The sequence below is a fragment of the Peromyscus leucopus genome, chromosome 1, assembly GCF_004664715.2.
Source record: "Peromyscus leucopus breed LL Stock chromosome 1, UCI_PerLeu_2.1, whole genome shotgun sequence".
Taxonomy (NCBI): Eukaryota; Metazoa; Chordata; class Mammalia; order Rodentia; family Cricetidae; genus Peromyscus; species Peromyscus leucopus.
In genome coordinates, this window is record NC_051063.1 from 168,028,205 (window position 1) to 168,055,984 (window position 27,780).

At 54.4% G+C, this 27,780-nt stretch overlaps 2 protein-coding genes across 4 annotated transcripts; one reads left to right on the forward strand and one right to left on the reverse strand.

The window, feature by feature from the left end:
- Positions 1–207: 207 nt before the first annotated feature.
- Map3k10 (mitogen-activated protein kinase kinase kinase 10) lies at positions 208–17,907 on the forward strand. Of its 3 annotated transcripts, XR_005090363.1 has the most exons (11): positions 228–1,436; positions 4,811–4,991; positions 8,707–8,879; positions 9,195–9,370; positions 10,165–10,411; positions 12,356–12,472; positions 14,771–14,924; positions 15,008–15,120; positions 15,399–16,079; positions 16,930–17,329; positions 17,608–17,907. XR_005090363.1 is itself a non-coding variant. In XM_028855077.1 (10 exons), exons 1-10 carry the CDS (start codon positions 755–757, stop codon positions 17,250–17,252), a joined length of 2,823 nt encoding a protein of 940 aa, XP_028710910.1. In that variant the 5' UTR covers positions 208–754; the 3' UTR covers positions 17,253–17,537. The 3 variants fall into 3 exon arrangements, 2 of the variants coding, with proteins under 2 accessions (XP_028710910.1, XP_037056918.1); XM_028855077.1 differs by lacking the exon at positions 17,608–17,907 and having other exon boundaries at positions 208–1,436; positions 8,707–8,855; positions 16,930–17,537; XM_037201023.1 differs by lacking the exon at positions 17,608–17,907 and having other exon boundaries at positions 16,930–17,534.
- Positions 17,688–20,273, reverse strand: Ttc9b (tetratricopeptide repeat domain 9B). The gene is made up of 3 exons (XM_028855095.2): positions 19,434–20,273; positions 18,713–18,895; positions 17,688–17,901 (listed from the first exon to the last, which is right to left on the reverse strand). The coding sequence occupies exons 1-3, from the start codon at positions 19,852–19,854 to the stop codon at positions 17,783–17,785; spliced, it is 723 nt and encodes a 240-aa protein (XP_028710928.1). The 5' UTR covers positions 19,855–20,273; the 3' UTR covers positions 17,688–17,782.
- Positions 20,274–27,780: the final 7,507 nt, after the last annotated feature.

A 27,780-nucleotide genomic window follows, 5' to 3' on the forward strand; every position in this document is an offset into this window, starting at 1 on the left:
CACCGTCAACCCCAGCCCGAGCCGGGCTCCTGCAGGGTCTGTGGGAAGCGTTGGTGCCTTCTAGGAGACAGGGTCTAAGGCCGCAGAGTTGTGTGGCCCGGGACGAACCCAAGGCCTCACAGCTGGGACTACATCTCCCAGGCGGCATCGCGGCGGCGGCCGCGACACGTCACTGGACACCGCCAAGAGCCCCGGGGGGGGAGAGGGACTTGGGGGGCCGACCGGGAGCCGGCTGAGGAGGATGGGGGCCACCCGCCCGTTCCTCGCGTGAGGAGGCCGAGGGGCGCGCCACCCCATCCCGGGGCGGCCGCCCCCCGGGGCGCCGCCATCCCCGCCCGGCCCTGCGGTCGTGGCTGGGGATGCGGAGCCGGGGACCGCCGGTGGAGCTGCGCGGGGTGAGAGGCGCGGGGAGGGGCGGCCGCTGGCTGCCCTCGGCCGCGGCCTCCGCCGGCGGGCCCCGCTCAACCCGGCCCTCCTTGCGCCCTGACATCTGTGGTGACGGGTGAACCTGTCGCCTCTCCTGCACAGCCGAAGCCCAGGGGACGCTCCTGTCCTTTGAAAAGGTTTTTGGGTTTTTTTTTTTTTTTTTTTTCCCGCACCCCGGTTCCGGCGGAGGCCCTCCGCCAGCCATGGTCCCCAGGAGGCCCCCGGGGTCTGCAGGGACTGCCTCCCAGCCCGGCCTCCCCGCCCCGCGCTCAGCATCCCGCGGGCAGCCTGCGTGAAGCGGCCTCCCGCAGCCCCCGGCCCCTCCCCCATGGAGGAGGAGGAGGGGGCGGCGGCCAGAGAGTGGGGCGCGACCCCCGCGGGGCCGGTGTGGACCGCCGTCTTCGACTACGAGGCGGTGGGCGACGAGGAGCTGACCCTGCGGAGAGGCGACCGCGTCCAGGTGCTTTCCCAGGACTGTGCGGTGTCCGGAGATGAGGGCTGGTGGACGGGGCAGCTGCCGAGCGGCCGTGTGGGCGTCTTCCCCAGCAACTACGTGGCCCCCGCCGCACCCGCCGCACCCACAGGCCTCCAGCTGCCCCAGGAGATCCCCTTCCACGAGCTGCAGTTGGAGGAGATCATCGGTGTGGGGGGCTTTGGCAAGGTCTATCGGGCCCTATGGCGCGGCGAGGAAGTAGCGGTCAAGGCCGCCCGGCTGGACCCTGAGCGGGACCCGGCAGTGACAGCAGAGCAGGTGCGCCAGGAGGCCCGGCTCTTCGGAGCCCTTCAGCACCCCAACATCATTGCCCTGAGGGGCGCCTGCCTCAGCCCCCCAAACCTCTGCCTGGTGATGGAGTATGCTCGGGGAGGTGCATTGAGCAGGGTGCTGGCAGGTCGCCGCGTGCCTCCTCATGTGCTGGTCAACTGGGCCGTGCAGGTGGCTCGGGGCATGAACTATCTTCACAATGATGCCCCTGTGCCCATCATTCACCGGGACCTCAAGTCCATCAACAGTAAGTGGTATCCTCTCTTCAGCTGAACCTTGTGAGGCCAAGCCCAGGTGGTTGGAAATGGCAAGGGACACCAGATGGCACTGTGCATGGGGCAAGTAGGGGTGGCAATAAACTGTCAGGGCAGGGGAGGGGGGCTTTGGCTCTATTAAGAAGAAAAAGGAGGCTCAGAAAGGTTGAAAAATAGACTGTCTTTCTGGCTATAGTCGCAGTGGGTCAATGAGTGTGTATCCGTGAACTACGACAGGCCCCGTGTTCACTGCCACTTGCAGAGCCCTGTCCTCATGATACCTCCCACCTGATCATGGCATCAGAGTCGTCTATCAGGCAGAAATAAACAGAACCTAGCTTAGTTGGGGCCAGGGTTTCACAAGCCTGTCACTATTAACATTCGTGGTCTGTCATTGGTGGGAGGGTTGTCCTGTGCATTTTAGGTTGTTTAGTGGCGTCTCAGGCCTCTATCCACAAGAGGTCATTAGTATTCTGCATCCCTGCTCCCAACTATCAAAACCAAAAATGTCTCCAAACACTGCCTTATGTCCCGCAGAGATGGGGATGGAGTGGGACAAGTCACTCAACTGAAAACCACTGTTGAAATGCTGCTGGTTCTCCAAGGCAAACTGGACTGATGAAAGGGTTGGGAAGTGTGGCTGATATAAAAGCTACCAGGCTGCCCTGCCAATCAACGGGTTCTACAAAACTGATTGGTTGGTTGAATCAGCAATGGGCCAAGTAGACAGGAAGGGTCCCTAGAAATGTATCTAGACCAAAAAGCATCTCAGGGCATCAGCAAACATTAATGGAGCCGCTAGTAAGTTAGGCCCACTCCAAGCACCAAGACATGATGGTTTCTTTCCCAGATAGTCCTCATAGATGAGACGTTACTTTCATCCATTCTGGGTCATTCTGGTGTGCTGTGAGCTAGATTTATACAACTGGGAAAACTTCACCTCCCTAGCTCTCCCATCCTTGCTGAGCCCCATTCCACCCCCATCATCTTTATTTTTTAAATCGATGGCCTCATTATTGCATTTGGTATTGACAAGGCCAGATCAGGTGCAGGAGGGTTCCACAGCAAATGGGGCCAGTATGTTCCCCGCCCTCAAGTGGGTCATACTTAAGCCAGGAATGTGAGGATCCTCCCTTTGCCTTCAGTGCTCACCCCTTGGCAATTGCTTTCTACCTGTTGGTTTATATTTTCATGTTTGTTTGAATCCACTCAACTTTTTGTAAGCTTGTTGCCATGTTACCAACTGCAACCTTAAGCCCCTAGAATTGCGGGCTGAGTGGTCCTCATCTTCTGTGCCTGGCATTCAGAGAGTACACATGGGTACAGTGACCGTGTGCCCATGACTCCCTGGCCCATGCCCAGTCGGTATGCTTGGATGTGTCAGTCAGTACTGACCACAGTGATGCTGCGTAGCAAACCACCCCGAGACTCAAGCGTGTAAATCAGCTGCTTGCTGCTCCTATAGCTACACAGGGGCAAAGTGGTTTACGGGGCTTGGGTAGGAGGATTCTGCTCCCATGGCTTCCTGTCTCCTTTGGACCAGCGGGTACTGAAAGCATGGTATCATGGTGGCAACAGCAGTTCTAGAGGCCAAGACTGTACCAGGGCCTTCTTGCAGGCTAGGCTTGGAACTGACCTGTCGTGTTCATTTCATTCTTTCGGTATTTTGAAACGAAGTCTTGCTATATAGTTCAGGTTGGCCTCCAACATATTATCCTCCTGCCTCAGGCTCCCAAGTTCTGGGATTATAGGCATGTGCCACCACACCCAACAGTGTCTGCCTTTTCCTTTAAAGGTGTGTGTGTGTGTGTGTGTGTGTGTGTGTGTGTGTGTTTTAAATTATGTGTATATGTGAGTTTATACACATGAATGCAGAGGCCAGAAGAGGGTGTTGGATCCTCTGAAGCTAGGGTTCCAGGTAGTTGTGTGGGTCCTCTACAGGATCAGTGCATGCTCTTAACCCCTGAGCCATCTCTCCAGCCCCAACAGTTATTTTTAAATGTGTGTGTGTGTGTGTGTGTGTGTGTGTGTGTGTGTGTGTGTATGAATATGTGTGTGTATGAGTGCAGGTTTCTGTGGAATCCATCAGAACCTCTGGAGTTGAAGTTACAGGTGGTTGTAAGCTGTCTCATGAGGGTGATGGGAATCCAATTCAGGTCCTCTGCAAAAACAGTACACACTCTTTTTTTTTTTTTTTTTTGGTCAGTCAGCTTGTTTATTAAACCAATCATAGTGACATATATTCTCACAGTGTACAGAAAGATTATTCCACAGCATATATGTTTATATAATATATATAATCAACAGATTGTAACCAGTTTTCAACAACCTGGAAAAACAAAGGGGTCTGGGAAAGACTTTTTTTTAGCATCACGTGTGCAGAGATGTGTGTTCTGATCCTAGAGTGAGTCCACTTCTGACACACCATCTCACTCAGTTCCATGTGTGAAAACCTGGTGAAGAGTTCGAGGCACTTTGGGGTGCTGAGTGGGAATGACCGCCCTTTCGGAGCTGATAACCCTACTTTCTTAGCTGTCATGGCCCCAGTCCCAAGTGTCATGAAGGAGCCTCTTTAGGGGATCCTGAGGGTAACAGGACCTGGTACTGTGCAGGGCTGGAAGAGCCACCAAGAAAAACACAGACAGTACTGCAGCCAGGTTCAAGGTTCTTGCATCTGCCCCGCCCCCATCATCTTTTCCTGTAGCCTCTGCTGAGGGAGGGGATGGCTCTGCTTGGTCCACAGCAGCACGCACTCGGTGACTCAAGCAGAAATGGAGGCGCTGCCTGCGTGCTGAGGCTGCTTCAGGAACTCAGGGAAGGCAGCCCAGCTCTAGGTACAAGCTAGAAGAGGACTTTTGCAGAAGAGAGCAGCGGGAAGGCCACCAGGGGGTGTGGGCTAGGGTCCACAGAGAGCTTCTGCCAGTCTGCCGAGGAGCCAGACAGTGCAGGCAAGCGCTCTGTGTTCTGCGGACACTCTGGTCCCAGAGCAGCTGGAGCGCTGGAGGAGGATGCCAGCTTCCTGCTGGTGGGATGCTCCAGCCTGAGGGGCTGAGGAGAGACCAGCTGGCCTGGGGGGCTGGGCATGAGGGCATCAGACTTAGAGAAGGACCCCAGCAAGCTGGAGCCAGGGGGTGATGCGGACAGTACACACTCCTAATGGCTGAGCCGTCTCTTCATCCCCTCTCTTTTTTTCGGCCACCTGAGGGTTAGAAGCAAGGAGGCACTTCTGGTGTCCGGAAGGAACTGGTGGCAGGAAGGGACTGTGCCGAGTGGACCTGTAAGCTATTGAAGGGGAAGAGGAAGGCAGAGGACTGGGACACCTACAGCCTGGCAGGTCTTGGTGACTCACCCTTCTTCCAACCCGCAGTCCTGATCCTGGAGGCCATTGAGAACCATAACCTCGCTGACACGGTGCTCAAGATCACAGACTTCGGCCTTGCCCGAGAGTGGCACAAGACGACCAAAATGAGTGCCGCGGGGACCTACGCCTGGATGGCCCCCGAGGTTATCCGCCTCTCCCTCTTCTCCAAAAGCAGCGATGTCTGGAGGTGCTGAGAGGCTGGCGGGTGTCCTCAGGGAGGCGGGAGGAGGAGCCGGTGGGAGGGACATCTGTGGGAGACCAGTGGTCAAGCAGTTTAGTGTTCCTGCGACTGAGGCAGGTCCTGAGGAAGGATTTGCACCTGAATAAAAATTTCAGAAGAAATAGATGTTAGCACTAAAGGGCTCCTTAAACATCATCTACCACAGCCATTGAATTGGGAAGGTGAGGACCGGACGCAGCCATTCATTCTTCTAGCTACACAGCTGTCTTGGGACACAACCATCAGCAAACAGAGAACCCTGCCTGGTAGCATAGGTCTAATATCCCATCTACTCAGGAGGCTGAGGCAGGATAATTGCAAGTCCAATGCCCACCTGGGCAACTTAGTGGGAGCTTGTCTCAAAATCAAAATAAAAAAAGGTTAGTGAATGTGGCTCAGTGGTAGAGCACAAGTTGGAATCCTCCAGTGAGGGGCTGGGAGTGTGGTTCAGTGGTAGAGCCCCTGCCTAGAATCCTTCAGTGAGGGGTTGGGGGTGTGGCTCAGTGGTAGAACCCCTGCCTAGAATCCCCCAGTGAGGGGCTGGGGTGTGGCTCAGTGGTAGAGCCCCTGCCTAGAATCCCCCAGTGAGGGGCTGGGGTGTGGCTCAGTGGTAGAGCCCCTGCCTAGAATCCCCCAGTGAGGGGCTGGGGTGTGGCTCAGTGGTAGAGCCCCTGCCTAGAATCCCCCAGTGAGGGGCTGGGGTGTGGCTCAGTGGTAGAGCCCCTGTCTAGAATCCCCAGTGAGGGGCTGGGGGTGTGGCTCAGTGGTGGAGCCCCTGCCTAGAATCCCCCAGTGTGGGGCTGGGGGTGTGGCTCAGAGGTAGAGCCCCTGCCTAGAATCCCCCAGTGTGGGGCTGGGGGTGTGGCTCAGAGGTAGAGCCCCTGCCTAGAATCCCCCAGGGAGGGGCTGGGGGTGTGGCTCAGTGGTAGAGCCCCTGCCTAGAATCCCCCAGTGAGGGGCTGGGGTGTGGCTCAGTGGTAGAGCCCCTGTCTAGAATCCCCCAGTGAGGGGCTGGGGTGTGGCTCAGGGAGAGCCCCTGTCTAGAATCCCCCAGTGAGGGGCTGGGGTGTGGCTCAGTGGTAGAGCCCCTGTCTAGAATCCCCCAGTGAGGGGCTGGGGTGTGGCTCAGGGAGAGCCTACTTTGCATAGCTTGCTGCAGTGCCCTAAGTACAATCCTCAGTAACACAACCCTCAGGGTTAGTAGCAAGAAATTAAAAGAAAACTGTAAAGTGGGGGCCTGAGAAGACAGTTCACTCAGTAAAATGTTTTTCATGCAAGCATGACAGCCGAGTTTGACCCCCAGCACTCACTTGAAAGCTGGCCGTGTAGATATGCTGGTAACCCCAGCAGCACTGGGGAGACAGACAGGGGTCCCTGTGGCTTGCAGTCTAACCTGATCCATGAGCTGCAGATCTCAGTGAAAGACCCTATCTCGAAAAACAAAACCAGGACCCCGAGCACGGTGGCGCACGCCCTTAATCCCAGCACTTGGGAAGCAGAGGCAGGCAGATCTCTGAATTCGAGGCCAGCCTGGTCTACAGAGTGAGTTCCAGGACTATATAGAGAGAGACTCTGTTTCAAAAACAAACAAAAATAACAAAGCAAACAAAAAACCCAGGTGGGCAGCTCCTGAGAATGACAGCTGAGGTTTCCCCCAGGCCTCCCTGTGCACACACATGTGCATACAGGCCCATACAAGAACAGTCACAAACACAACACAAAACCTCTAAAGAATTGCTAGGTATAGTATTGCACACCTTTAATCTTAGCATCAGGCTACACAGGCAGGTAGATGGATCTATGTAAGTGTAGACCAGCATCGTCTACATAGCCTGTTCCAGGCCAGATACATAGTGAGACCTTGTCTTTTGAAAAAAAAAAAAAAAGAAAGAAAAGAGAATTGTGAAATAATTGTAAAGATGAGGAAAGTATTTGTGTGTGAAGATGTAGGGGTGGACATGGAAGCACCTCTGTGTCGCAGGACCACTGTGGTGAGCTGAGTTCTAGGGGACAAGGAGCCAGCTATACAATCGGGGTACCACAAAGGAGATGCTAGGGTGAGAGTTCCAGAATGTGGAGCTGCAGCAGAACAAGAAGGGGCTGAGGAAGGAACCTGTGGCTGAGGGACACCCTGGGTGTGACTCTTAGGTGCAGTGAGTGCCAGCCGTTGGGACAGTTATAAATACATGGTCTCGCTGGAGCCACACCCTGGGGTCTCCACTGACTGTCAGTTACCAGTTAGGTTGCAAGGTCTTCAAGGCACCAAGTAATGTGTTTGGGGCAGAGCCAAATCAGACAGGAGGGCACACTGGCTCTCTAGCATAGCCTCTGTTTGGTGCAGGTCTAGCCACCTTTGTATGTGTTGCCAAACCTTTGGAAAGCCCTGGTGATACGGTGCCCCAGCCTCACAGGCACCTTCTGGCTGGGTTCCTGAGTTAGGTGGTAGTGTCACAGGTCAGGCCACCAGGTGGCCATGTCTCCCAGCCATCAGATATCAGTAGCACTCCTCAGTCAGAGTAACAATCAAAACTTACCCCGAAAGGTTTCCAGGGACATGGGGGTGGGGCCTCATGCTACCCCCTTTTGAAAACGAGAATGGCTGCTTGAGTTCCAGGCTTTATACCCACATTCCAACCAGAAGGAAGGAGGGGGAAGGAGGTACCCCTTGCCATTAAGGATGGCAAGATGGGATCATGCCAGTGCCTCCTGCCTTGACGCTTTGTAAGGGTGACTAAGCCTGCCTAGCACAGTGCCTGGTCTGGAATAAGTGCTTTATACATGGGAAATAATCGTAACTTGTGTTGACAGCTAAACCTGCAGGGACACAGGTAAGGGGTCAAGGAAGGCTTTCTGGCAGGGTGGAGGGAAACCTCAGTTGAGACATGAAGGACAAAGTTAACATACACGAAGGGACAAGTGTTCTTGACCAAAGCGACAGCGTATACAAAGGCCAGAGGTTTGGAAGAGCCTGGCTGTTTAGAGGTAACACTGCAAGGTCATCAGGTCGGTGCTCAGCATCTGTGCTTCCAGTTCTTTAAGTTTGGGGTCTCCATGGCTGTCCAGTGAGCTCTAGGTCAGCCTTGGCTGTGGTGAGACCATGTTGCATTGGAGGTGGAGGAAGAAGAGGCGGAGTCTGCTGCTCTGCTGAGACGGATGCTGGGGCTGTGGCCAGCTCAGTGTCGGAGTGCTTGCCTAGTACGTCTGAGGTCCTAGAGTCAACCCTCAGTGGGTAAAGATGTTTGCTGCCGAGATTGACAACCCGAGTTCAATCCCTGGGACCTATATGGGAGGAGAGAACCAGCTCCTGCAAGTTGTCCTCTGACCTCCATGTGTGAGCCAAGCCCCCCCCCCAATAAAGCAGTTTTCAAAGAGACAAGTAAGTGATGACTTCATTAAAAATGTGGCTCTGGTGCAGTGTGCTCTCTTTCAATCCCAGCACTCAGCAGGTGGATCTCTGAGTTCGAGGCCAGGCTGGTTGACATAGTGAGTTCCAGGCCAGCTAGGACTACAGGGACTCTGTCTCTTAAAAAAAATAGATAGATAGATAGACAGACACATAGATGAGGTCAAATTAGGCTCTTGTGGCCTTACCAGCTGGGCTGGAAGTAGGGCAAGGGAGGGCTGGAGCACCAGAGACAACTGGGGTGGGCTGTGCCATCATCCTCCCTCTCCCCGCTTGCAGCTTCGGGGTGCTGCTCTGGGAGCTGCTGACCGGGGAGGTCCCCTACCGAGAAATCGACGCCTTGGCCGTGGCTTACGGTGTGGCTATGAACAAGCTGACTCTACCCATCCCCTCCACCTGCCCCGAGCCCTTTGCCCGCCTACTGGAGGGTGAGCCAGGGCCCCGTGGAGAGGGTAGGCTCAGCTTTGGGGACAGGGTCCCATGGGCCACACCTCTCCCCTTTATGCCGTCCTTGCATTCCAGTGGGTTTAGGAATGGGGGAGCAGGCGCTGGAACACAGGGGGCCTATGGATGTCATCCCCATCATTGCCTCCATGGCTCCCAGACCCATGTGAGCACCTGAGGGCATCTGACACTGGTTCCTGTCTGACCCTGGATCCCTCCCCATTGTTTCCCATGGCATGTTGACAGGAACTTAGCTAAGCCTTGAGTGTCAATGCTGACTCTCACCCCATTTCCTTCCCCTCCCCCTCCCCTCCCCACCCCAGAATGCTGGGACCCAGACCCTCATGGGCGACCAGATTTTGGCAGCATCCTGAAGCAGCTGGAAGTCATTGAACAGTCAGCCCTGTTCCAGATGCCACTGGAGTCCTTCCACTCGCTGCAGGAAGACTGGAAGCTGGAGATCCAGCACATGTTCGATGACCTTCGGACCAAGGAGAAGGTAAAGGCAGGCGACAAGGGTGGGGTGGAGCAGGATCCCGGCTCTGAGGCCTTGAGCAGCTCAGAATCCCGGTTCCCTGAAACCCCCACCCCTTTGGGGTCCATGCAGCGTGTTTTTGCATGCTAAGAAAAGACAGCTTCCTGTTGGTGGACTAATAAGAAAAAGGCCCCGTGTGCTGAAGGGCTTTCAGGTGATCCTGCATGCTGTCTGGGATTGGCTCTAAGTACGCTAGCAAAACTTGAGAGGGTCAAGAAGAGAAGAGGGACGAACTTGCAAGGTGTAGGTGACTGTTGACATGAGATGACATGAGATGGGGGGTAGGGGTGCTGTTGTCTGCTTTGGGGCTTATTTGAAGTTTCCCACTACTCTGCTTTTGTGGGTGCTTGTTTACCAAAGGACAGTTTACTTAAACTGGAGAGCTGAGAGCTGGAAAGGGGGTTAGGATATAGCTCGGGTGCAGAGGGCTTGCCTAGTACACTCAAAACCCTGGGTTCCAGCACAGCGCAGCACGAAGCCGGCATGGTGGTGCATGTTGCGCTCCACTAGGTAGAGAGGTGGGGACCAGCCTAGGTTACATGAAACCCTTGTCTCAAAAAACAAAGCAAGCAAGAAAGAAGAAAAAGCACCCCTTTTGGCGCTGACTCAGTCCCCTGCCCTGACTCTCACCTTAGCTAGTAAAACCTGGTGGACTGGAGTGTGAACCCAAAGCCTGGTGTCCACAAGACCCAACTGTCCTGGGACCAGGACGGGCCCCAGCAGCCAGGCCCCGCCCTCAGACCCGCCCCTCCCTCCAGGAGTTGCGCAGCCGGGAAGAGGAGCTCCTGCGAGCCGCGCAGGAGCAGCGTTTTCAGGAGGAGCAGTTGCGGCGACGGGAGCAGGAGCTGGCAGAGCGAGAGATGGACATCGTAGAACGCGAGCTGCACCTGCTCATGAGCCAACTGAGCCAGGAGAAGCCCAGGGTCCGCAAACGCAAGGGCAACTTCAAGCGCAGCCGCTTGCTCAAGCTGCGGGAAGGCAGCAGCCACATCAGCCTGCCCTCCGGTACCACCCGGTCCCCTGAGCGCCCCCCAGAACCTTCTGGGGGGCTATGTCTCCACAGAGGGTTGCTTGATTTGTTTGAACAGTTATCTGAGCCAGGGCATCGTACATGCTAGGCAAGTTTGTTTTTCCACCGAGCTAAACCTCAGCACCTTAAAGTGGTTTTCTCTTTTTTTCTCTTTCTTTCTGTTGCAAATGTAACACATAGAGAATATGACCCAAAAAGCTGGGGCTGGGGGCTCACACCTGTCATCCCAGCATCCATCCTGAGACTTGAGGCAGGAGGACCACCACGAGCTCAAAGCCAGGCTGGGCCACCCTGCTTAAGGGTTGAGACTCTGTCTCAAAAAGAAAACAAAAGACTGATTCCCTACCTGACACCCATGTGACTGAAGTTAAAAATCACAGAGCCAGGCTGGACACAGCACCGGCCAGTGGAGATATAGCCCACGTGCATAACATTCTGGCAGCCACGATGAAAACGTGAAAAGAAGCCAGGCATGGTGGAGGCAGGAGGATTAGGAGTTCAAGATCATCTTCCTGCATAACAAATTCGAAATCAGTTTAGGCTACATATGACCCTGTCTCAAATCACGACATAAAGAAACGGTGGGACAGAACTGTTTTATTCAGCCCAATATATCTATATAAGCGATACCAAAACCCACAAGATGTTACTTTCTTGTTTTCACACTGAATCATTGAGATCCAATGTGTTTTATATTTATAGCACATCTTGGTCTGGGTGTTAAGTTTCCAGGTCAGGCATGATGGTGCCTGCCTATAACACCAGCACTGGGGACGCAGAGGCAGATGATTGATATGAGGACAGCTTGGGAAGTAGTGTTCAGGGCCAGTCTGAGCCACATAGCAAGACCTTATCCAGAAACTAAACCAGTTCTGGGGTTTGGGCTCAGAGAGGGCCTGGGGGCGTGGTTCAGTGGTAGAGCACTTGCCTAACATCCTAACAGGCGCAAAGCCCTGGGTTACATCCCCAGCACCACCACCCTCCAAATTGATCTGGAGGCCTGGGCATGTAGTTCAATGGTTAGGTACTTGCCTAGCATGCAAAGGTCCTGGGCTTGCACATATTCCCCTGGCACTTGTAGCATGAATTCTAATTGGTCTTAATAATAAAATCCCAGAGTCAGATATCAGGGTGAAAGCTGAAAGATTAGAGAAGCAGAGCAGCCAGCCGCTAGAAAGACTTCTTACCTCTAGGAATCGAGACTGAAAGGGGCCAAGCTCCTGTCTCCACCCTGCCTTATCACTTCCTCACTCCACCCAGCCATATCACTTTCTCTTTCCTCCTCCCAAGTGCTGGGATCAAAGGCATGAGATCCCAAGTGCTGGGATTAAAGGTGTGTGCCGTCACTGCCCGGCCTCTATGGCTAACTAGTGGCTTAGCTCCGCACTCTGATCTCCAGGCAAGCTTTTTTTGTTGGAGCACAAACAAAATATCACTACAGGCACTGCAGATATTCATATATTTTTTATGTATAGTACGATTTTATAAAAAGCAAGAAGTTGATGAAAGTAGACCCACCTGGCTAGTCTGTCCAGCATGCTCCAGTGCCTCCGACAACCAAATGTGGTAGCTTCCTTAAACTTAGTCTCAAGTAAATATTAAACTTCACTCGCTCCGTTGCCCCAAGCGCCCCCTGGTCATGTAGAACTTAACTGCTGCTGTGGTGGACTCCCAGGCCTGGATTCTTGGTCAGACACAGTTAGATTTTGAACCTCCCTAAGTGAAGAGCCTGAGAATCTCCATTTCCAAGAGAGTTCCAGCTGCTCTGGTGCTGATGGGTCTGGGACCTTCGAGGTCCAGTGCATTAGCAGTGATGGTGCCCCATGCCCTCTGCTGCCCTTCTCTCTACCTCTGCAGAGGGAGTTTCTCTTTGTGTACCGCGATACCGTTTACTTAGGAATGCCTCTTTATTCCTTCAGGATTTGAACATAAGATCACCGTCCAGGCCTCTCCCACCCTGGACAAGAGGAAAGGATCCGATGGGGCCAGCCCTCCTGCCAGCCCCAGCATCATCCCCCGGTTGAGGGCCATTCGCTGTGAGTATACACAAGGTCCGCACAGTGGGTCAGCAAGCCCTCTCAGGACATTGCTGGCATTCCTGGTTCTCATCGGGGCAACAGGTAACAAATATATCAATAACCAGTGTCATTTCTAGGAAGGGAGTGGAGGATAAGACATTGGTGCTGGGAGTATCCTGTACTTAGCACAGTACGAGGCCTTATAGTCTGTCCTCAGCACCAAAAATAGAGAGGTGGGGAGTGTATCAGGGTTCCCCATAGAGATTACATCAGTAGACTTTATGACCATATATTTAAGAGGGTTTGGCCAGAGTTATAGACCCTGGGGTAGACGACCATTCTGCAAGCTGAAGGCACAGGAAGTGCAGTTCTACATCACACCCGTGTCCAAAGTCAAGAGGACTCAAGTCCCCAAGCAGGACCCCTCCGTCTCTTTGTTGTGTTTGGGCCTGGAGTAGCGCCCCACACCCCCACACCCCCACACTCCCCGTCATGGAAGAAGGTGGATCCTCTACCCTGTCCTTTCATGCTCATCTCTCCCAGAACCACTCTTGCACACCTAGAAACAGAAGTTTAGCAGCATTCTGGGCATCCTCAGCCCAGGAAAGTGGGTGTCACAGAGAGGCTGAGGCCACACATCTGGGGGCCTGAGGTGAGGTCTGACAGGGCCTGTAGTGGTAAAGAATGAGTATGCCCCCCCAGGGCGGGGGAACGGTGCCCCTGGCAGGAGGGCCAGCAAAGACCAGGCTAGGGACGAGAGTGGCATGGATCCAGTCTAGAGGCCAGCTTGGTAGAGCAAGTAAGGGGAGAAACAGTCTATGGAAAGGGGGTGCGGGGCCAGAACATACAGCCCTGGAGACACAAAGAACCTGGTTTTTTTTACATTTTATTATTTTAAAAAAGATGTTATTTTTTTTTTCTTGTGGATGGGTGTTTTGCCACGTGCATGCAGTTCCTGCAGAAGCCAGAAGAGGGAGTGAGATTTCCCCCTGGAACTGGAGTTACAGATGGCCTTAAGCTGTCTTGTGGGTGCTGACACCCAAACCCGGGTCCTCTGAGAGGGCAGCAAGTGTTCCTAACCCCTGAGCTGTCTCTCCAGCCCTGATTTTTTTTTTAATATTTGGCAGTGCCCAAGGCCTCATGTGTATAAAGCATGTATTCCACAAATGAGCTTTGCCCTTGGTGCTGTGTGTGTGTATGAATTTGTGGGTGTATGAATTTGTGGGTGTATAGTTATGCCTATGTCCAGTTATGCATAGGCATAAGATGGGAAATGGGGGACTTACCTTCAAAGTTGACTTGAGGATAAATTTTACCTAAAGCCAGTTCATGCTGGATCAGCCGTTCTGTTCTTCATGTACCCAGATACTTGGGGGCACACTTGAATGGGAACCATCCAGATTTGATTGTGGCCAGGGGTGGAGATGTCTATGCCATTTAAAGATAGGAAGTACATGTAGCCTGGCATAGGTTGGGGGTCTGGGGGTCTGGGTTGCTAGGTGCATAATACATGCAGGTGAAGGCGCAGGGGGTTTGGGGGGGGTGCATAATACATGCAGGTGAAGGCGCAGGGCTGCGGGTGCATCAGTACGAGGGGGTGTGCAGAACCCAATCAGATGTGATCCCAAACTGCTAAACTTGTCCCTTCAGTTGCCTGCCTCAGGGTCTCATGTAGCCCAGGCTGGCCTGGAACTTACTGTATAGCTAAGGATGACCTTGAACTCTTGAACTCCTGGTCCTCTCTCCTTCACCTCCCTGGTTCTGAATTATAGGCACGTGCCACCATGCCCAGTTTATGTGGTGCTGGAGGGCAAACCCAGGGCTTCGTGTGTAAGAGGCAAACACTCTACAAACTGCGCTTCATCCTCAGCCTTTTGTTTTTGTTGTAAGACAGTCTCACCTTGTCTTCCAGCGTAGTCTATAAGTTGTTGTTTTTATTACAGTTACTTCTTTATGTGTATGCAAGTGGGTGGGTGCATGGCATGGATGTGAAGATCAGGGGACGATGTGGTGGGAATCAGGCCTCTTTCCACCAGAGAGCCACACGATAGGAGCTAGGAGAACCAGGTGAATTCAGAAGCATGGGGGAAGAGAACCACAGTCTGTAGAGCTCAGGGCCGTGCTAACCAGAATGAGGCTGAGGCCTGGGTAGCGGAGTGAGGACAGGGGTTCAGGAGTGGGGGGAGCACTGAGAGAGGATCCAGTTGCCTTGTTGGGTTGGGGCCCTGATAGCAGTGGAGCATTGGGGAAGGCTTTACAGCAGGGGGAGCAGAAAGGCCCCCTGGGCTGCCTCATGTGTCGCTTGTCTCCACCCAGTGACCCCCATGGACTGTGGCGGCAGCAGTGGCAGCGGGACATGGAGCCGAAGTGGGCCACCAAAGAAAGAAGAACTGGTTGGGGGCAAGAAGAAGGGCAGGACATGGGGCCCCAGTTCCACTTTGCAGAAGGAGCGGGCTGGAGGAGAGGAGAGGTATGGGTGGGTGTCCAGCAGCCCGCCTGCCCCTGTGGCTGCCGGACCTGTGCCCTGACCCCATCTCCCTGTGCCCTCTGCAGGCTCAAGGCCCTGGGGGAAGGAAGCAAGCAGTGGTCCTCAAGCGCCCCAAACCTGGGCAAATCCCCCAAGCACACCCCCATGGCCCCAGGCTTTGCGAGCCTCAATGAGATGGGTAAGAGAGTGTGGGTGCTCGGGGGAGTGGCGGGACATCACCCAGGCCTAGGTAAGACAATGCCCAGAAGAGCAGCCGCAACTTCCCTGCTGGGGGTTGGCGCTCATTTTCAGAAGCAAGGCTTTGGGGAGAGAGATTTGAAGATGCCACTTAGTGGCATCTGGGGAGTGGGGGGGGGGTCTTGTTTTCGGAGGTCACTGGGGAAGTCCTTGCCACCAGTTCTGGGGGAAGGTGAGGAAAGGCGGGGTCAGCCGAGTGATGGACCTCTCCGGTTGCAGAAGAGTTTGCGGAGGCAGATGAAGGCAACAGCGTGCCCCCTTCCCCCTACTCCACCCCGTCCTACCTCAAGGTGCCTCTACCCGCCGAGCCCTCTCCTTGCGCGCAGGCGCCCTGGGAGCCGCCGGCTGCGACCCCCTCCCGGCCAGGACACGGAGCTCGTAGGCGCTGCGACCTGGCGCTGCTGGGCTGCGCCACGCTCCTGGGCGCCGTGGGCCTGGGCGCCAATGTGGCCGAGGCGCGTGCCGGGGACGGTGAGGAGCAGCGGCGCTGGCTGGACGGCCTCTTCTTCCCGCGTCCTGGCCGCTTCCCTCGGGGTCTAAGCCCGACCGGGCGCCCCGGGAGTCGCCACGAGGACACAGCCCCCGGCCTGGGCCTGGCGCCCTCGGCCACCCTGGTGTCCCTGTCTTCTGTGTCAGATTGCAACTCGACGCGTTCCTTGTTGCGCTCCGACAGCGACGAGGCTGCGCCCGCCGTGCCCTCCCCGCCGCCCTCTCCCCCCGCGTCCTCACCCAGCACTAACCCCCTTGTGGACGTGGAGCTGGAGAGCTTCAAGAAGGACCCCCGCCAATCGCTCACGCCCACCCACGTCACGGCCGCGCACGCTGTGAGCCGGGGACACAGGCGGACACCATCGGACGGGGCGCTGAGGCAGCGAGAGCCTCTGGAGCTCACTCGCCACGGTGAGTGAGGACTGCACAAGCCACCCTTCACAGGCCACTGCCTGTGTCTCCTTTGGAGCATGGGGAAGGAGCGTCTGCGTCCTCTGCCCTCATTGCTGGGGGCGTTGTGGGGCTTGAGATGCCTGAGAAGGTAAATTGGAGGGGACAGGATAATGCCTACAGGGGCCGGGTAGGTGACTTGATGGCGACTGGAAGCATAGGTAGCTGTCAGCACTATCTTCTGTCCACTTGTCTCTACCAATATGACGACGGCAAGGTCAGGAATCACCGTGCCCTGCCAGTGCCGGGCTCTGTTGTACAGATACTGTGGTCAGATTTGAATCTCTCTGCCCCGGCAAGGTTTTGATCAGAGATGAAGGCACGAACTGGTGGCACACACCAGTGAAGCCAGCATTCAGGTCATCCTGGTCTACATACTAGGTTTGAGACTAGCCTTGGCTACATGAGACCCTGTCCCAAAGCGGGGAAAACTGAGCTGGGGATGTAGCTCCTTTGGTAGAGTGATGGCCTAACATGCAGGGTTTGGTTCCCAGCACCACAGAAAGCTGGGTGTTTGCACACACACCTGAAACCCCAGCACTGGGGGCGGAGGCAGAAAATTCAGGAGGAGTTTAAGGTCATTCTCTGCTACATAGAGTTCCAGGCTAGCCTGTTGCAAAAACCCAAGAAGACCATCTTCCAGATGAATGAGCGGTTGGAAGCTGTGAGGACCTATTCAAGGTCCAAGTGCAGGGCTCCTAATGGCTATGGCCTTACTAGGAAACAGGCACGGCGAGATCTTCCGAGGTCGGGTGTCGGCTTAGAAATGGCCTTTACCCAACCCCTCATCCATGTGATCCTCTTTCCCTAGGTCCTCGGGACCCCCTTGATTTCCCTCGACTGCCCGACCCTCAGGCCTTGTTCCCCACCCGTCGCAGGCCCCTGGAGTTCCCTGGCCGTCCCACCACCCTCACCTTTGCCCCAAGACCCCGGCCAGCTGCCAGCCGCCCCCGTCTGGACCCCTGGAAACTGGTCTCCTTTGGCCGGACATTCAGCATCTCGCCTCCCAGCAGGCCAGACACTCCAGAGAGCCCTGGCCCCCCCAGTGCGCAGCCCACACTGCTGGACATGGACATGGAGGGCCAGAGCCAGGACAACACAGTGCCCCTGTGTGGGACCTATGGCTCTCACTGAGACCTGCCCACCACCACCCGCCTGGGCAGCCATGAATGTAGCGCCCCAGGCCCCGCCACAGCCCACCATGCCCCAAGGTGGGGGAGGCCCTGGGCAGGATACTCACTCTATTTATTGGGGAAGGGGGGAGGGGAGGACACTTAATTTATTCCTTTGTACCCCAGGGGGTGGAGCTCCGAGCCCTACCTGCTGTGGGAGAGGGTGGGCAGGGATACTCAGGGACAGGACATTGTGGGGGATTTGGCACAAAAGGCAACATTAAAGGTAACCCCTGCCCCCTACCAAGCTTGGCTGTGTATGCTTCCCCAGCCTGGGCCACAATGGGACACCCTTACACCCCACACTTCCTCCCCAGACCTCTGGATTTCTGAGAAAGAGAGCCCGGCATGGGGCCCCTGCTTCGTTCCCACAATAACACCACACAAGGAGACAGACACCAGTGAGGGCGCTTTACCAGTAAGTAAACACATGGGCCAAGGGGAGTCGCCTGCTGAGGTCGGAGGGAACAAGGCAGAGGCTGCCCTTTGACCTCAGCCCAGGACATCGCTGCGAGCTGGGCCTCCAGCCCCACTGTTGCTGTCTTCCCGCGGGAGGCTGCAGCGGTTCATCTTCAGCTGGGTCAGCTGGATGTAGCGGAGAACGTTGGTGTCTGCAGGGGAGGTACCTGAACGTTACCTGGGTGTCCTGAGACGGGGCAATGGCCTCTCGACCTCGGCTCACAGTCAGTGGCTCCACCCTCAGCACCTCGGCTGTCTCCAGCCACTCAGAGACATTTCACACTTCCTGCCTCACGCGTGCAGCACCCTACCAGGAGAGGCTCCTGTCACACCTCCACGCACCCCCAGTGACAACTGTTCTCACCGAACCACTTCCCGGGAAAGCTAATCTTGCCTCTCTGATCCCACAGCCCTGCATTCAGCACCTGCTGTGTTCCCTTCCTCCTCCTCCCCCTCCTCCTCCTCCTCCCCCTCCTCCTCCTCCTCGACGTGTGTCATGTCTACACGTGGGTACCCTGAGTGATCTCCTCAAGGGCGGAGAACAAGAGGTCTGAGCACGAGTGGAGGGCAGGAGGTGGCCGAGGAGCAGCTGACTGACCGGGAGGGAGTGTGGGCCGGAAGTAGTCAAGGCAGTCATAGGTGAGCAGACGCTGAGATGGGGATGTAGCTAGTCGGTGGAGCGTTTGCCTGGCGCTCAGGAGGCCCTGGGCTCAGTTCCCAGTACTGCAAAGATTAGAACTGGCTGGGTGAATGTCAGAGGACGAGCGTGAGGAGACCTTTGGTGAAGGTGGATGGATGATGGATGGGTGTGTGAAGAGTCTTGGGTGACTGGAGAGAGGTTGTCCAGAGCTGAGCACAGCACCTCCCTGGGGTAGTTCTGCCCTGCCCTGCTCCTCCTGCCTCGGGTTTCCTCTGCTCTAACCCCTGGCCCCGCCCCGCCCCGCCCCGCCCCCTGCCACTCACCTGTGGGCTCCCGGCTTCGGGCCTCCTGCAGGTAGCGCAGCGCACGCGCGTAGTCACCCAGGTGGTAGAAGGCAATGCCGGCGCGATAGGTGGCCTTGAAGTTGCCCTGCTGTTTCTCCAGCACCTTGAGACAGTACTCGCGCACACGCTCATAGTTCACCAGCTCCGACTGCAGGAGGCAAGCTGCGGGGGTGCGGAGACCCTGTGCTCTCAGACACTGCCTGAACCCCAAGTAACCCGGCCGCTTCCCCTGGGCTGAAGGGATTGCTCCGGCCACCAGGGGACGCCAATCTGAGAGCTCGCTAGTCTAGACTCGATCTGCGCCGCCGCTAGAGGGCGCAGGGCAGGCAAGTCTAAAGCAATTAGCTGGAGGTTTCCCAAACAATTGCAGAAATGAGGGACCAAGAACCAAATAGCCGTGCAGAGTAAGCCTTTCTAACCTTAGGTCACGCGTGGGAGACAGGGGAGAATAAGTCAGGAGAGTGGGGCTCTGAAGACCAAGGCTAAAGCGCTTGCTTCCTCCATCCCAGAAGCCCTGTTCATCTACTCCCAACTCTTGTTCTCATTAAGTTCTGAAGTCTCCCCCGTCAGACTACAGCCCTGATTCCTTCAGCCTCCAGCCACCACCCTCAGGCCCTAAGGCCTCCTGATTGCCCCTTACCACCCACCCGTCTCACCCGTGTCCTCTGTGTCCCCCTTCTCTCCCCCGACGGCCCCGTACCGGTGAGGGAGTCGTAACATTCAACCTCTGTGTTCTCCACCAGGCGCCGCTGCTCCTCGCTGAGCCGGGCTGGCCCCGGGCTGGCGGCGGGTCCGGAGGAGGGGGCGGGCAGGCCGCCAGGGCGGGCCCCCTGAGCTGCCTTCAGCTGCAGCAGTGCCCGGTGGTACTTGCCGATGGCTTCTCGGAACTTCTTCTCTCGGTAGCAACGCTGACCCTCCGCCTTGAACGCCACGGCGGCCCGCAGGCTGCTGTCGAGCGCCGCGGCCAGGCCCCCAGACGGCTCTGGGGCAGGACCCGGCCGAGCTGAGCCATGGCGAGGCGCTGAGCCCGGGCCCGGGGGAGAGAGGGCGGGAGGCGGGCGAGGTGGAGGCTCCGGGGCAGCGCTGAGCATCAGCACCGGGGACAGCGCGCCGCGCTGCATTGTGGGAAACTCCTTCGGCCGCCGCTGCAGCTACCGCATCGCCCCCCGCGGGGCCGGTCCCCACCCTTTCTCCGCCCCCGCATCTCTGGCTGCCATCTCCGGCTGCCCCCTATGGGTCTAGAGAAGCCCCTCCAGACTCCCCCAATCTCACCCTCAAATCAGCCCGGGGTCTGGTTGTTCTGGCACCTCTCCCTTGTCCCCACAGTCCTAACCCTCCCCACCCGACTGCATGCTCTCCCCGAGATTTCTAGAAGAAAAGGCTGAGCAGGCAGACATCGGTTTCGTGGAAAGCTGGTGTTCAGCCCACCAGTCATTTGGCATGTTGGCTAAGAACACAGCATAGGGAGTCAAGCTGCCCAGATTCAAATCCCTATTGGTTTTTCACTACTGTACGATTTGGACAGTCCTCTCAAATTACCTGTAGTCCTGTAGTGCGGAATAATAGTGCACACCTTGGAATCGAGTCTTTACTTATGTAACAAACAAACAGCCATTGCTCGGTTTCTGTTCCGGGGGCTGCGGGGCCATGATAAAACAGAAGCTGAGCGGGGTGGCACCTGCCTATAATCACACTGGGACATCTGAAGCAGGAGGATGGAAAGTTTGAGGTTAACCTGACCTACAGAGAGAATTCCAGACCAGGCATGGGCTACAAAGAAAAGGGGGAAGTGGTAAAGAGAAGGGAAGAGAAGGAGGAAGGAGGAGGAGGAAGAGGAAGAGTTATTTAGTTTCTGTCCCCATCTCCTAGGTCCGCAGTTTAGTGGAGAGACAGACCAGTGACAGCCCAGAGTGAGTGATCCTGGGAAGCTCAGGAGAAGGTCATGGCTAAGATGGAGACGCCCAGAGGAGACTTCTGCCCTGGGGTGAAGTGGTACTGGGGACTTCCTGGAGGACGGGCAACTCTGCGACCAGAGCAATCTGCCCCTTGCCTTCATTCACGTCAAGAAAAGCCAGCGAGAAGGTGACAGGTCCCTGTTAACAGCCCAGAACCACCAGCACGATCAGGACAGCCAAGGGAACGTGGCGGCGGCGGCGGCGGCGGCGGCGGCGGCAGTGGTGGCGCACACCTGTAACCCCAGCACTCTGGAGGCAGAGGCAGGCAGAACTCTGTGATTTCCGGGCCAGCCTGGGCTACAGAATGGGTTCCAGGCTAGCCAGAGCTCACAGTGAGGCCCTGACTAAAAAAAAGAAAGAAGAAAGGAAAGCAATCCTTTAGTTAGAGGCCAGCAACAAAGCTCAGAGCATGAAAGCACTAACCACAAAAGCCGAGACCACTCGAGTTCCATCCCTGGAACCAACTCCTGAAAGTGGTCACCTGACTTCTCCCTACACGCTGTAGTACATGTATGTGCGCACACACACACACACACACACACACACACACACACACACGTCAATTTAAAGTCCTTTCATTAGATTATTATATGGATTTCTTCTCCAGGATAATATATGCAGCCACCCCCAACCCCACCACCCCAAATAAAACCAAAAACCAAAAACCAAGCCCACTATTTGCTGAGGGTGACATGTACTTCAGATCCTTCTGTCTCTACTTTTCCAGTGTTGGCATTACAGATACATAACCCCATGTCTGGAGTGTGTGCAGTGTTGGAGACTGAATTCAAGGCTTCGCGTGTGGCCGACCAACACTCTCCCAACTAGCCACATCCCAGCCCTCAAATAGGAAAGACTTTCACAAACTGATGGTCTGCATATGTGGTGTGTTGGGTTTCTACAATCAAAAATATCAAACTGGGGCACTCAAGAGACAAAGGCGGGTGGATTTCTGAGTTCAAGGCCAGCCTGGTCTACAGAGTGAGTTCCAGGACAGCTAGGGCTACACAGAGAAACCCCATCTTGGGGAGAAAAAATCGAATTAGGGGCTCAAGAGAAGGCTCCAGGCTCTGAGTTTGCAGAGAGCTGGGGTGTTCCTAGCCCCCACACAGTGGCTCACAGTCACCTGTAACTTCAGTTCCAGGGGATCCAATGCCCTCTTCCGGCCTCCAAGAGCACCTGTGCTTACATGGTGCACACAAACTCACTCAGACACACACAAATAAATCTTTTTAAACATACTGAATTAAAGCCGGGCGGTGGTGGCACACGCCTTTAATCCCAGCACTCAGGAGGCAGAGGCAGGCGGATCTTTGAGTTTGAGGCCAGCCTGGTCTACAGAGTGAGTTCCAGGACAGCAAGGGCTACACAGAGAAACCCTGTCTCAAAACAAAAACAAAAACCCCACCATATTGAATGAGCCAAGATGATACATGCTTGTAACCCCAGTACCTGGGGGTCTAAGGCAAAAGAACTGTGAATCTGTGGCCAGCCTGCGCTACTTAGCAAGACCCTATATCACATATAGAAGATGCATAAATATATGGTATATGTGTACATACATGTGTATTAGTTGACAGCATATTGAGGTGTTCCTGGAATCCTAGATTTTCAGTCAGTTGAACAAAGTCTGTAAAGTCAGCAACCAGCCCGAGACAGTGTTCTTAGAAACAGGGCAGGCCCAGTTTACCCACCTTTCCCATCCTTGGCAGTGTCTTCCCACCTCTGAAAGGATACCAGTTTTTTCAAGAGCAGCCCTGGGGTAGCCAGCCAGCGCCCCCTAGCGGAAGAGTTTAGAACTTGCCTCTTCCTTTCCGTAAAAGATTTGCTGAGATTATCCAATCAGAGGACAAGAGGGCCCAGGATGCAACCAATCAGAATCGAGTGCGGGGCTGAAATTCGACCAACGTGGATGGAGAGCTCTCTAAATAAACTCCTTTTATTGAATAAAAAAACGAAGAAGGCACTTTGGGGTTTTTGTTTTTGTCGGGCTGGGTTCTGGGAGGTGCGGGCTGAGGGCTGCAGAACAAGCGATTGGTGACCAGGCTAGTGCCTTGGCGCTGGGGCCGAACGTGCTCGAGAAAGAGCCGCACCGTCGGGCGCCACCCTCGGAGCTCAGCACGGATTTTGCATGGTTCCAGGGGCTCCAGTTCCAGGGGGCTGCATGGAGAAAATCAAGAAAGTGAGGCAGGGAAGGGAGCTAGAAGTTTGAGCTAAGAAGACAGATTGACATAGGTTCCTGAAGCTGGAGGGATGGCTGGGGACAGACCTTACAAAACCGTGACACTGTATTCTTCTCTAAAGATGCGGCTAGAGGGGGCCAGAACCCAAAGGGGAGGTAAAGAGGAACTGAGCATGGACACTTACTCTGTCCAGTCCCTCCACCAGAGGGACACAGCTGGGAAAAAAAGAGAGGGCTGCAAGGGGCTTCCAGCTTGTGCCATTAAAGCCACACCCCAGCCCCTCACTGGGGGATTCTAGGCAGGGGCTCTACCACTGAGCCACACCCCAGCCCCTCACTGGGGGATTCTAGGCAGGGGCTCCACCACTGAGTCACACCCCAGCCCCTCACTGGGGGATTCTAGGCAGGGGCTCTACCACTGAGTCACACCCCAGCCCCTCACTGGGGGATTCTAGGCAGGGGCTCCACCACTGAGTCACACCCCAGCGCTGCCCTCACTGGGGGATTCTAGGCAGGGGCTCTACCACTGAGCCACACCCCCAGCCCCTCACTGGGGGATTCTAGGCAGGGGCTCTACCACTGAGACACACCCCCTGCAAATCACTAGGGGATTCTAAAGAAGAGCACCATGAAGCTAGGTTGAGAATCACCAAGAATGCAAAAACACCCTCAGAGAAAGCCATATGGATCGCTAAAACTAGATAGACAAGACACCTCATTTTCACCCACTCAGAAAAATAAACAAGTGTTGCCTCTATAATTTTCTCTTATTCTCATAGATGATAAGGGCAGAAACTAGGGAGGTAGGATCTCCAAGGGCACAAAGTATCATCACCCTCTGCCAAGACATCACCTGCAAATCACTGGGCCAGGCCTTGTAGCCCACCCCATGGAGCACGTGGTTAGCCAGGCTCAGAGCCACAGCTGCTGCATGACCTGGGTCCCCTCGCGCGCAGCCTCAGCCTCCAACAGGGTCAGCTCCAGGAAGTAAGTGGCAAAGAGAATCACCTAAGGGGAGGTGTGGGAGACACTATACAAGCTCTCTACACGCTCGCCACGCCCCTACCCTTGAGCACCTGGGAGCAACAGCAGCCTAAGGCAGAGCAGCGGGTCCACTTGGCACAAGCCGCACTCCGCACGCAGAAGCACCACCCGAGAGCAGGAGCCGACTCAGCAGACAGCGAGGTGGACTGTGGATTGAAGAGAACACCCTGCTCTGAAGTGTTTGAGATGGATGAGTGTGGTCAAATTTCCAGACTTTAGTTTACTGGTCTGTAAAATGGGACCTATTGACTTAAGTCGTGGGTAAAACCTGCTTCAGCGTTCAAATGACCTGGTTTAGCACGACTGATTACTGTGTGTATGGCTATCATTTAAATGCTTTGCCTATTTTTTTTTTTAGCATTTATTTTGTGTATGGTTGTTTTGACTGAGTGTGTGTCTGTATACCGTGGGTGCCTGGTGACCGTGGGTGCCATAAAAGGGTTTGGATCCTCTTAAAATGGAATTACAGATAGTTGTTACCACCTGTACTAGGCATAGAACTCAGGTCCTCAGGAAGAGCAGCTCTTAACCGAAGAGCCACCTCTCTCCAGCCAGCACAGTCGCCTTTTAAAAAACAGATGTCCGGGCTGGAGAGATGGCTCAGAGGTTAAGAGCACTGGCTGTTCCTCCAGAGGTCCTGAGTTCAATTCCCAGCAACCACATGTTAGTCCTGAAGTCACATCCCCTTCTCTCCCTGATACATACATGCACCTGGACAAGTATGTATCGCTCACATCTCCAAAGTCATCTTGCAAGGCACTATGGGACACACAGAGAGGAGCAAGGAGAGCTTCAGTTGGCATACCCATGCCTCAGTTTCTCTTCTGAACTCCAGCCTCCTCCAGCAAGTTGGACATAGTGCAAGTGCCCAGCCAGCCCCCACTTGCAGTCTATTCTGAGTCTCCATCTAGATTTAGAACCTTGGACTTTTTCTACATAGTTTTCCTAATTCCCTTTCCCGTGCAGAGACTCCATGGCCACCTGACCTCCTGGCATCTCCCCCTGGGTTTTCAGACTTTATCCTCAGCAACCAATCTTGGATTTGTCACCAAAGGCAGATCCAACCAAGAAACTTCTTGCTTAAAAGTTAAAGATTATGCCGGGCGGTGGTGGCGCACGCCTTTAATCCCAGTTCTCGGGAGGCAGAGCCAGGCGGATCTTTGTGAGTTCGAGGCCAGCCTGGTCTACAGAGTGAGATCCAGGACAGAAACCAAAACTACACAGAGAAACCCTGTCTCGAAAAACAAAACACAAAACAAAACAAAAAAGTTAAAGATTACTCCCAAACCATGCTTGGGAGTTCCTTGCCTTCTCTTTCATCCAGATCTGGGGTCATTTTCCTGCCCCTGTTCTTCCTCCACCTCTTCCTTTTCTCTTCCTCATCTCTTGCCATTATGTAGGCAAGGATGGCCTGGAACTCCCAATCTTCTTGCCTGAGATGATTACAGGTGTGCCCCACCATGCCAGGCTTCTAACTCTCCTATGATATTGCCCCCAGGGGTATGGGCACTGGGTCAGCCATTAAGAGTGCTTTCTGCTCTTCCAGCTGACCTGAGCCACCTGATACTCCAGGGCTAGGGGACCTGCCTCTCTCTTCAGGCTTCTGAAGACAGCCCTCACCTCATACACATAAATTTTTAAAAAAGAATCTTTTTTTAAAAACAGACACGGACTCCCTTATCTCCATGGAAACCACCATCCTACCCCAATTCTCTGCACTTATTGTCTCCTAAGCACTTTTTAAAAAGGCAGTGGCTCAGCAGGCATGGTGGCGCACGCCTTTGATCCCAGCACCTGGGAGGCACAAGCTTGATCTACAAAGTGAGTTCCAGGACAGCCAGGGCTGTGTAGAGAGGCCCTGTCTCAGATAGATAGATAGATAGATAGCTAGATAGATAGATAGATAGACAGACAGACAGACAGACAACAGAGCGAGCTAGCTTGATCTACAAAGTAAGTTCCAGGACATCCAGGACTGTATAGGGAAGTCCTGTCTCCAATCAATCAATCAATAATAATAAATAATAACAATCAATAAATAAAAGATGGGTGGTGGGCACACCTTTAACCCCAACACTCAGCAGGCAGAGGCAAGGCATATCCCTATGAGTTCAAGGCCAACCTGGGCACAAAGTAAATTCCAAGCCAGGCAGAGATATACAGTGAGATCCTGTCTCAAAATAAAACATAACAAAAACAAGCAAAAAAAAAAAAATGGTAAAGGTAGTAAAGAACTCAATTTTTGTTGTTGTTGTTGTTTTTCCAGGCAGAATTTTTCTGTGTTGCCCAAGGCTGTCCTGGAACTTGCTCTGTAGACCAGGCTAGCCTCAAACTCCCTCCTGAGTGCTGGGATTAAAGGTGTGCACCACCACTGCCTGGCTTTAAAAGGTTTTTATGAGCACCAATGAGTGCAGGTATTTGCTGTGCACCATGTGTGGACCTGGTGCCTGTGGAGGTCAGAAGGCAGTACCCAATCTCCTGGAACTGGAATATAGACAGTCGTGAGCTTCTGTGTGAGTGCTGAGAGTAAAACCCAGGTACTCTAGAGGAGCAGGCATCTCAACTGCTGAGCTATCACTCCAGCCCCAGAATATTTTTTGAAAATTTGTATGTGTGCCTGCATGTGTTTGTGTGTATACCAGTATGTATTTATGTGCCTATGTGCGTTAATGTGACTCTCACATGTGAAGGTACCAGCAAAGGGCAGATGCAGGAATTGGATCCCCTAGAACCTTGACAGGCAGTTGTGAGCCACCCGGTGTGGTTACAGGAAACCAAACCTGGGCCCTTTGTAAGAGCGGTAAATACTCGGCCAAGCCCTCCCCAGTCCCTAGAGTACTTTTGTTTGGTTTGTTTTGAGACAGGGTTTCTCTGTGTAGCCCTGGCTGTCCTGGAACTCGCTCTGTAGACCAGGCTGGATTCGAATTCAGAGACCTGCCTGCCTCTGTCTCCTGAGTGCTGGGATTGAAGATGTGCGCCACCACTGCCCAGCTCCTAGAAGACTTTGTAAAGGCAAGAGCATTACATGATAAAGATTTGATAAATGTCTGTGGAAAAGAACAATGTGTCAACAGTAGCTTTCCTACCTTGGTGGTAGGACCTCGAGTAAGAGAATCTTCTTGTCTCTGGACAAATGCTGAAACATGGAGAACTGAACTGGCCAAGCAAGCGCTGAACAGGGTGCAGTTTGTCTCGTTCTACAATGCTGGGAACTGAACCCAGAGCCTTGCCCATCCTGGACAAGTCCTCTACCCCAGAGCCACACCCCACCTACATGTAGTTTTTACTTCAGGATTTAGGGAAAGCCGCGTGCTATCCAATCCCCATCTTCCCGTGATGAACAGCTGGAGTGGCACACATATCCCAACAAGCACAGGTCTGTTATGAGCTAAACTGGCTGACTACATCTGGAATAAACTAGTGGCCAGATACTCCCATAGGGATTTCTTTTCTTTTTTCTTTGTGTGTGTGTGTGTGTGTGTGTGTGTGTGTGTGTGTGTGTGTGTGTGTTTGGTAAAACATGATTTTTTTGTGTAGCCCTGGCTGTCCTGGAACTCTCTCTGTAGACCAGGCTGGCCTCGAACTCACAGAGATCCACCTGCCTCTGCCTCTCAAGTGCTGGGACTAAAGGCATGTGCCCCCTCCTCACTTTATTTTTGGACTGGAATCTCAATGAACCTGGAACTTGCTAGTTTAGCTGGAACGTCTGGCCAGCAAGCCCCAAAGATCCCGTCTCCATCTCCCTGGCACAGGGATTACATGCACAGACCACTACTGCATCTCCATTTTGAAAGACTTTTATTTATGTGTGTGTCCCTGTATAGTGTCCATGAAGGCCAGTTGGGAGCTGCACAGCATCGTTCTGG

Coding starts and splice junctions, on each gene's coding strand:
- Map3k10 (XM_037201023.1), top strand. CDS start 755: ATGGAGGAGGAGGAGGGGGCGGCGGCCAGAGAGTGGGGCGCGACCCCC. Junction 15,121..15,398: donor TGCGAGCCTCAATGAGATGG/GTAAGAGAGTGT, acceptor CTCCGGTTGCAG/AAGAGTTTGCGGAGGCAGAT. Junction 16,080..16,929: donor TCTGGAGCTCACTCGCCACG/GTGAGTGAGGAC, acceptor CTCTTTCCCTAG/GTCCTCGGGACCCCCTTGAT.
- Ttc9b (XM_028855095.2), bottom strand. CDS start 19,854: ATGCAGCGCGGCGCGCTGTCCCCGGTGCTGATGCTCAGCGCTGCCCCG. Junction 18,896..19,433: donor ATGTTACGACTCCCTCACCG/GTACGGGGCCGT, acceptor GCACCCCCGCAG/CTTGCCTCCTGCAGTCGGAG. Junction 17,902..18,712: donor CCGAAGCCGGGAGCCCACAG/GTGAGTGGCAGG, acceptor CCTCCCCTGCAG/ACACCAACGTTCTCCGCTAC.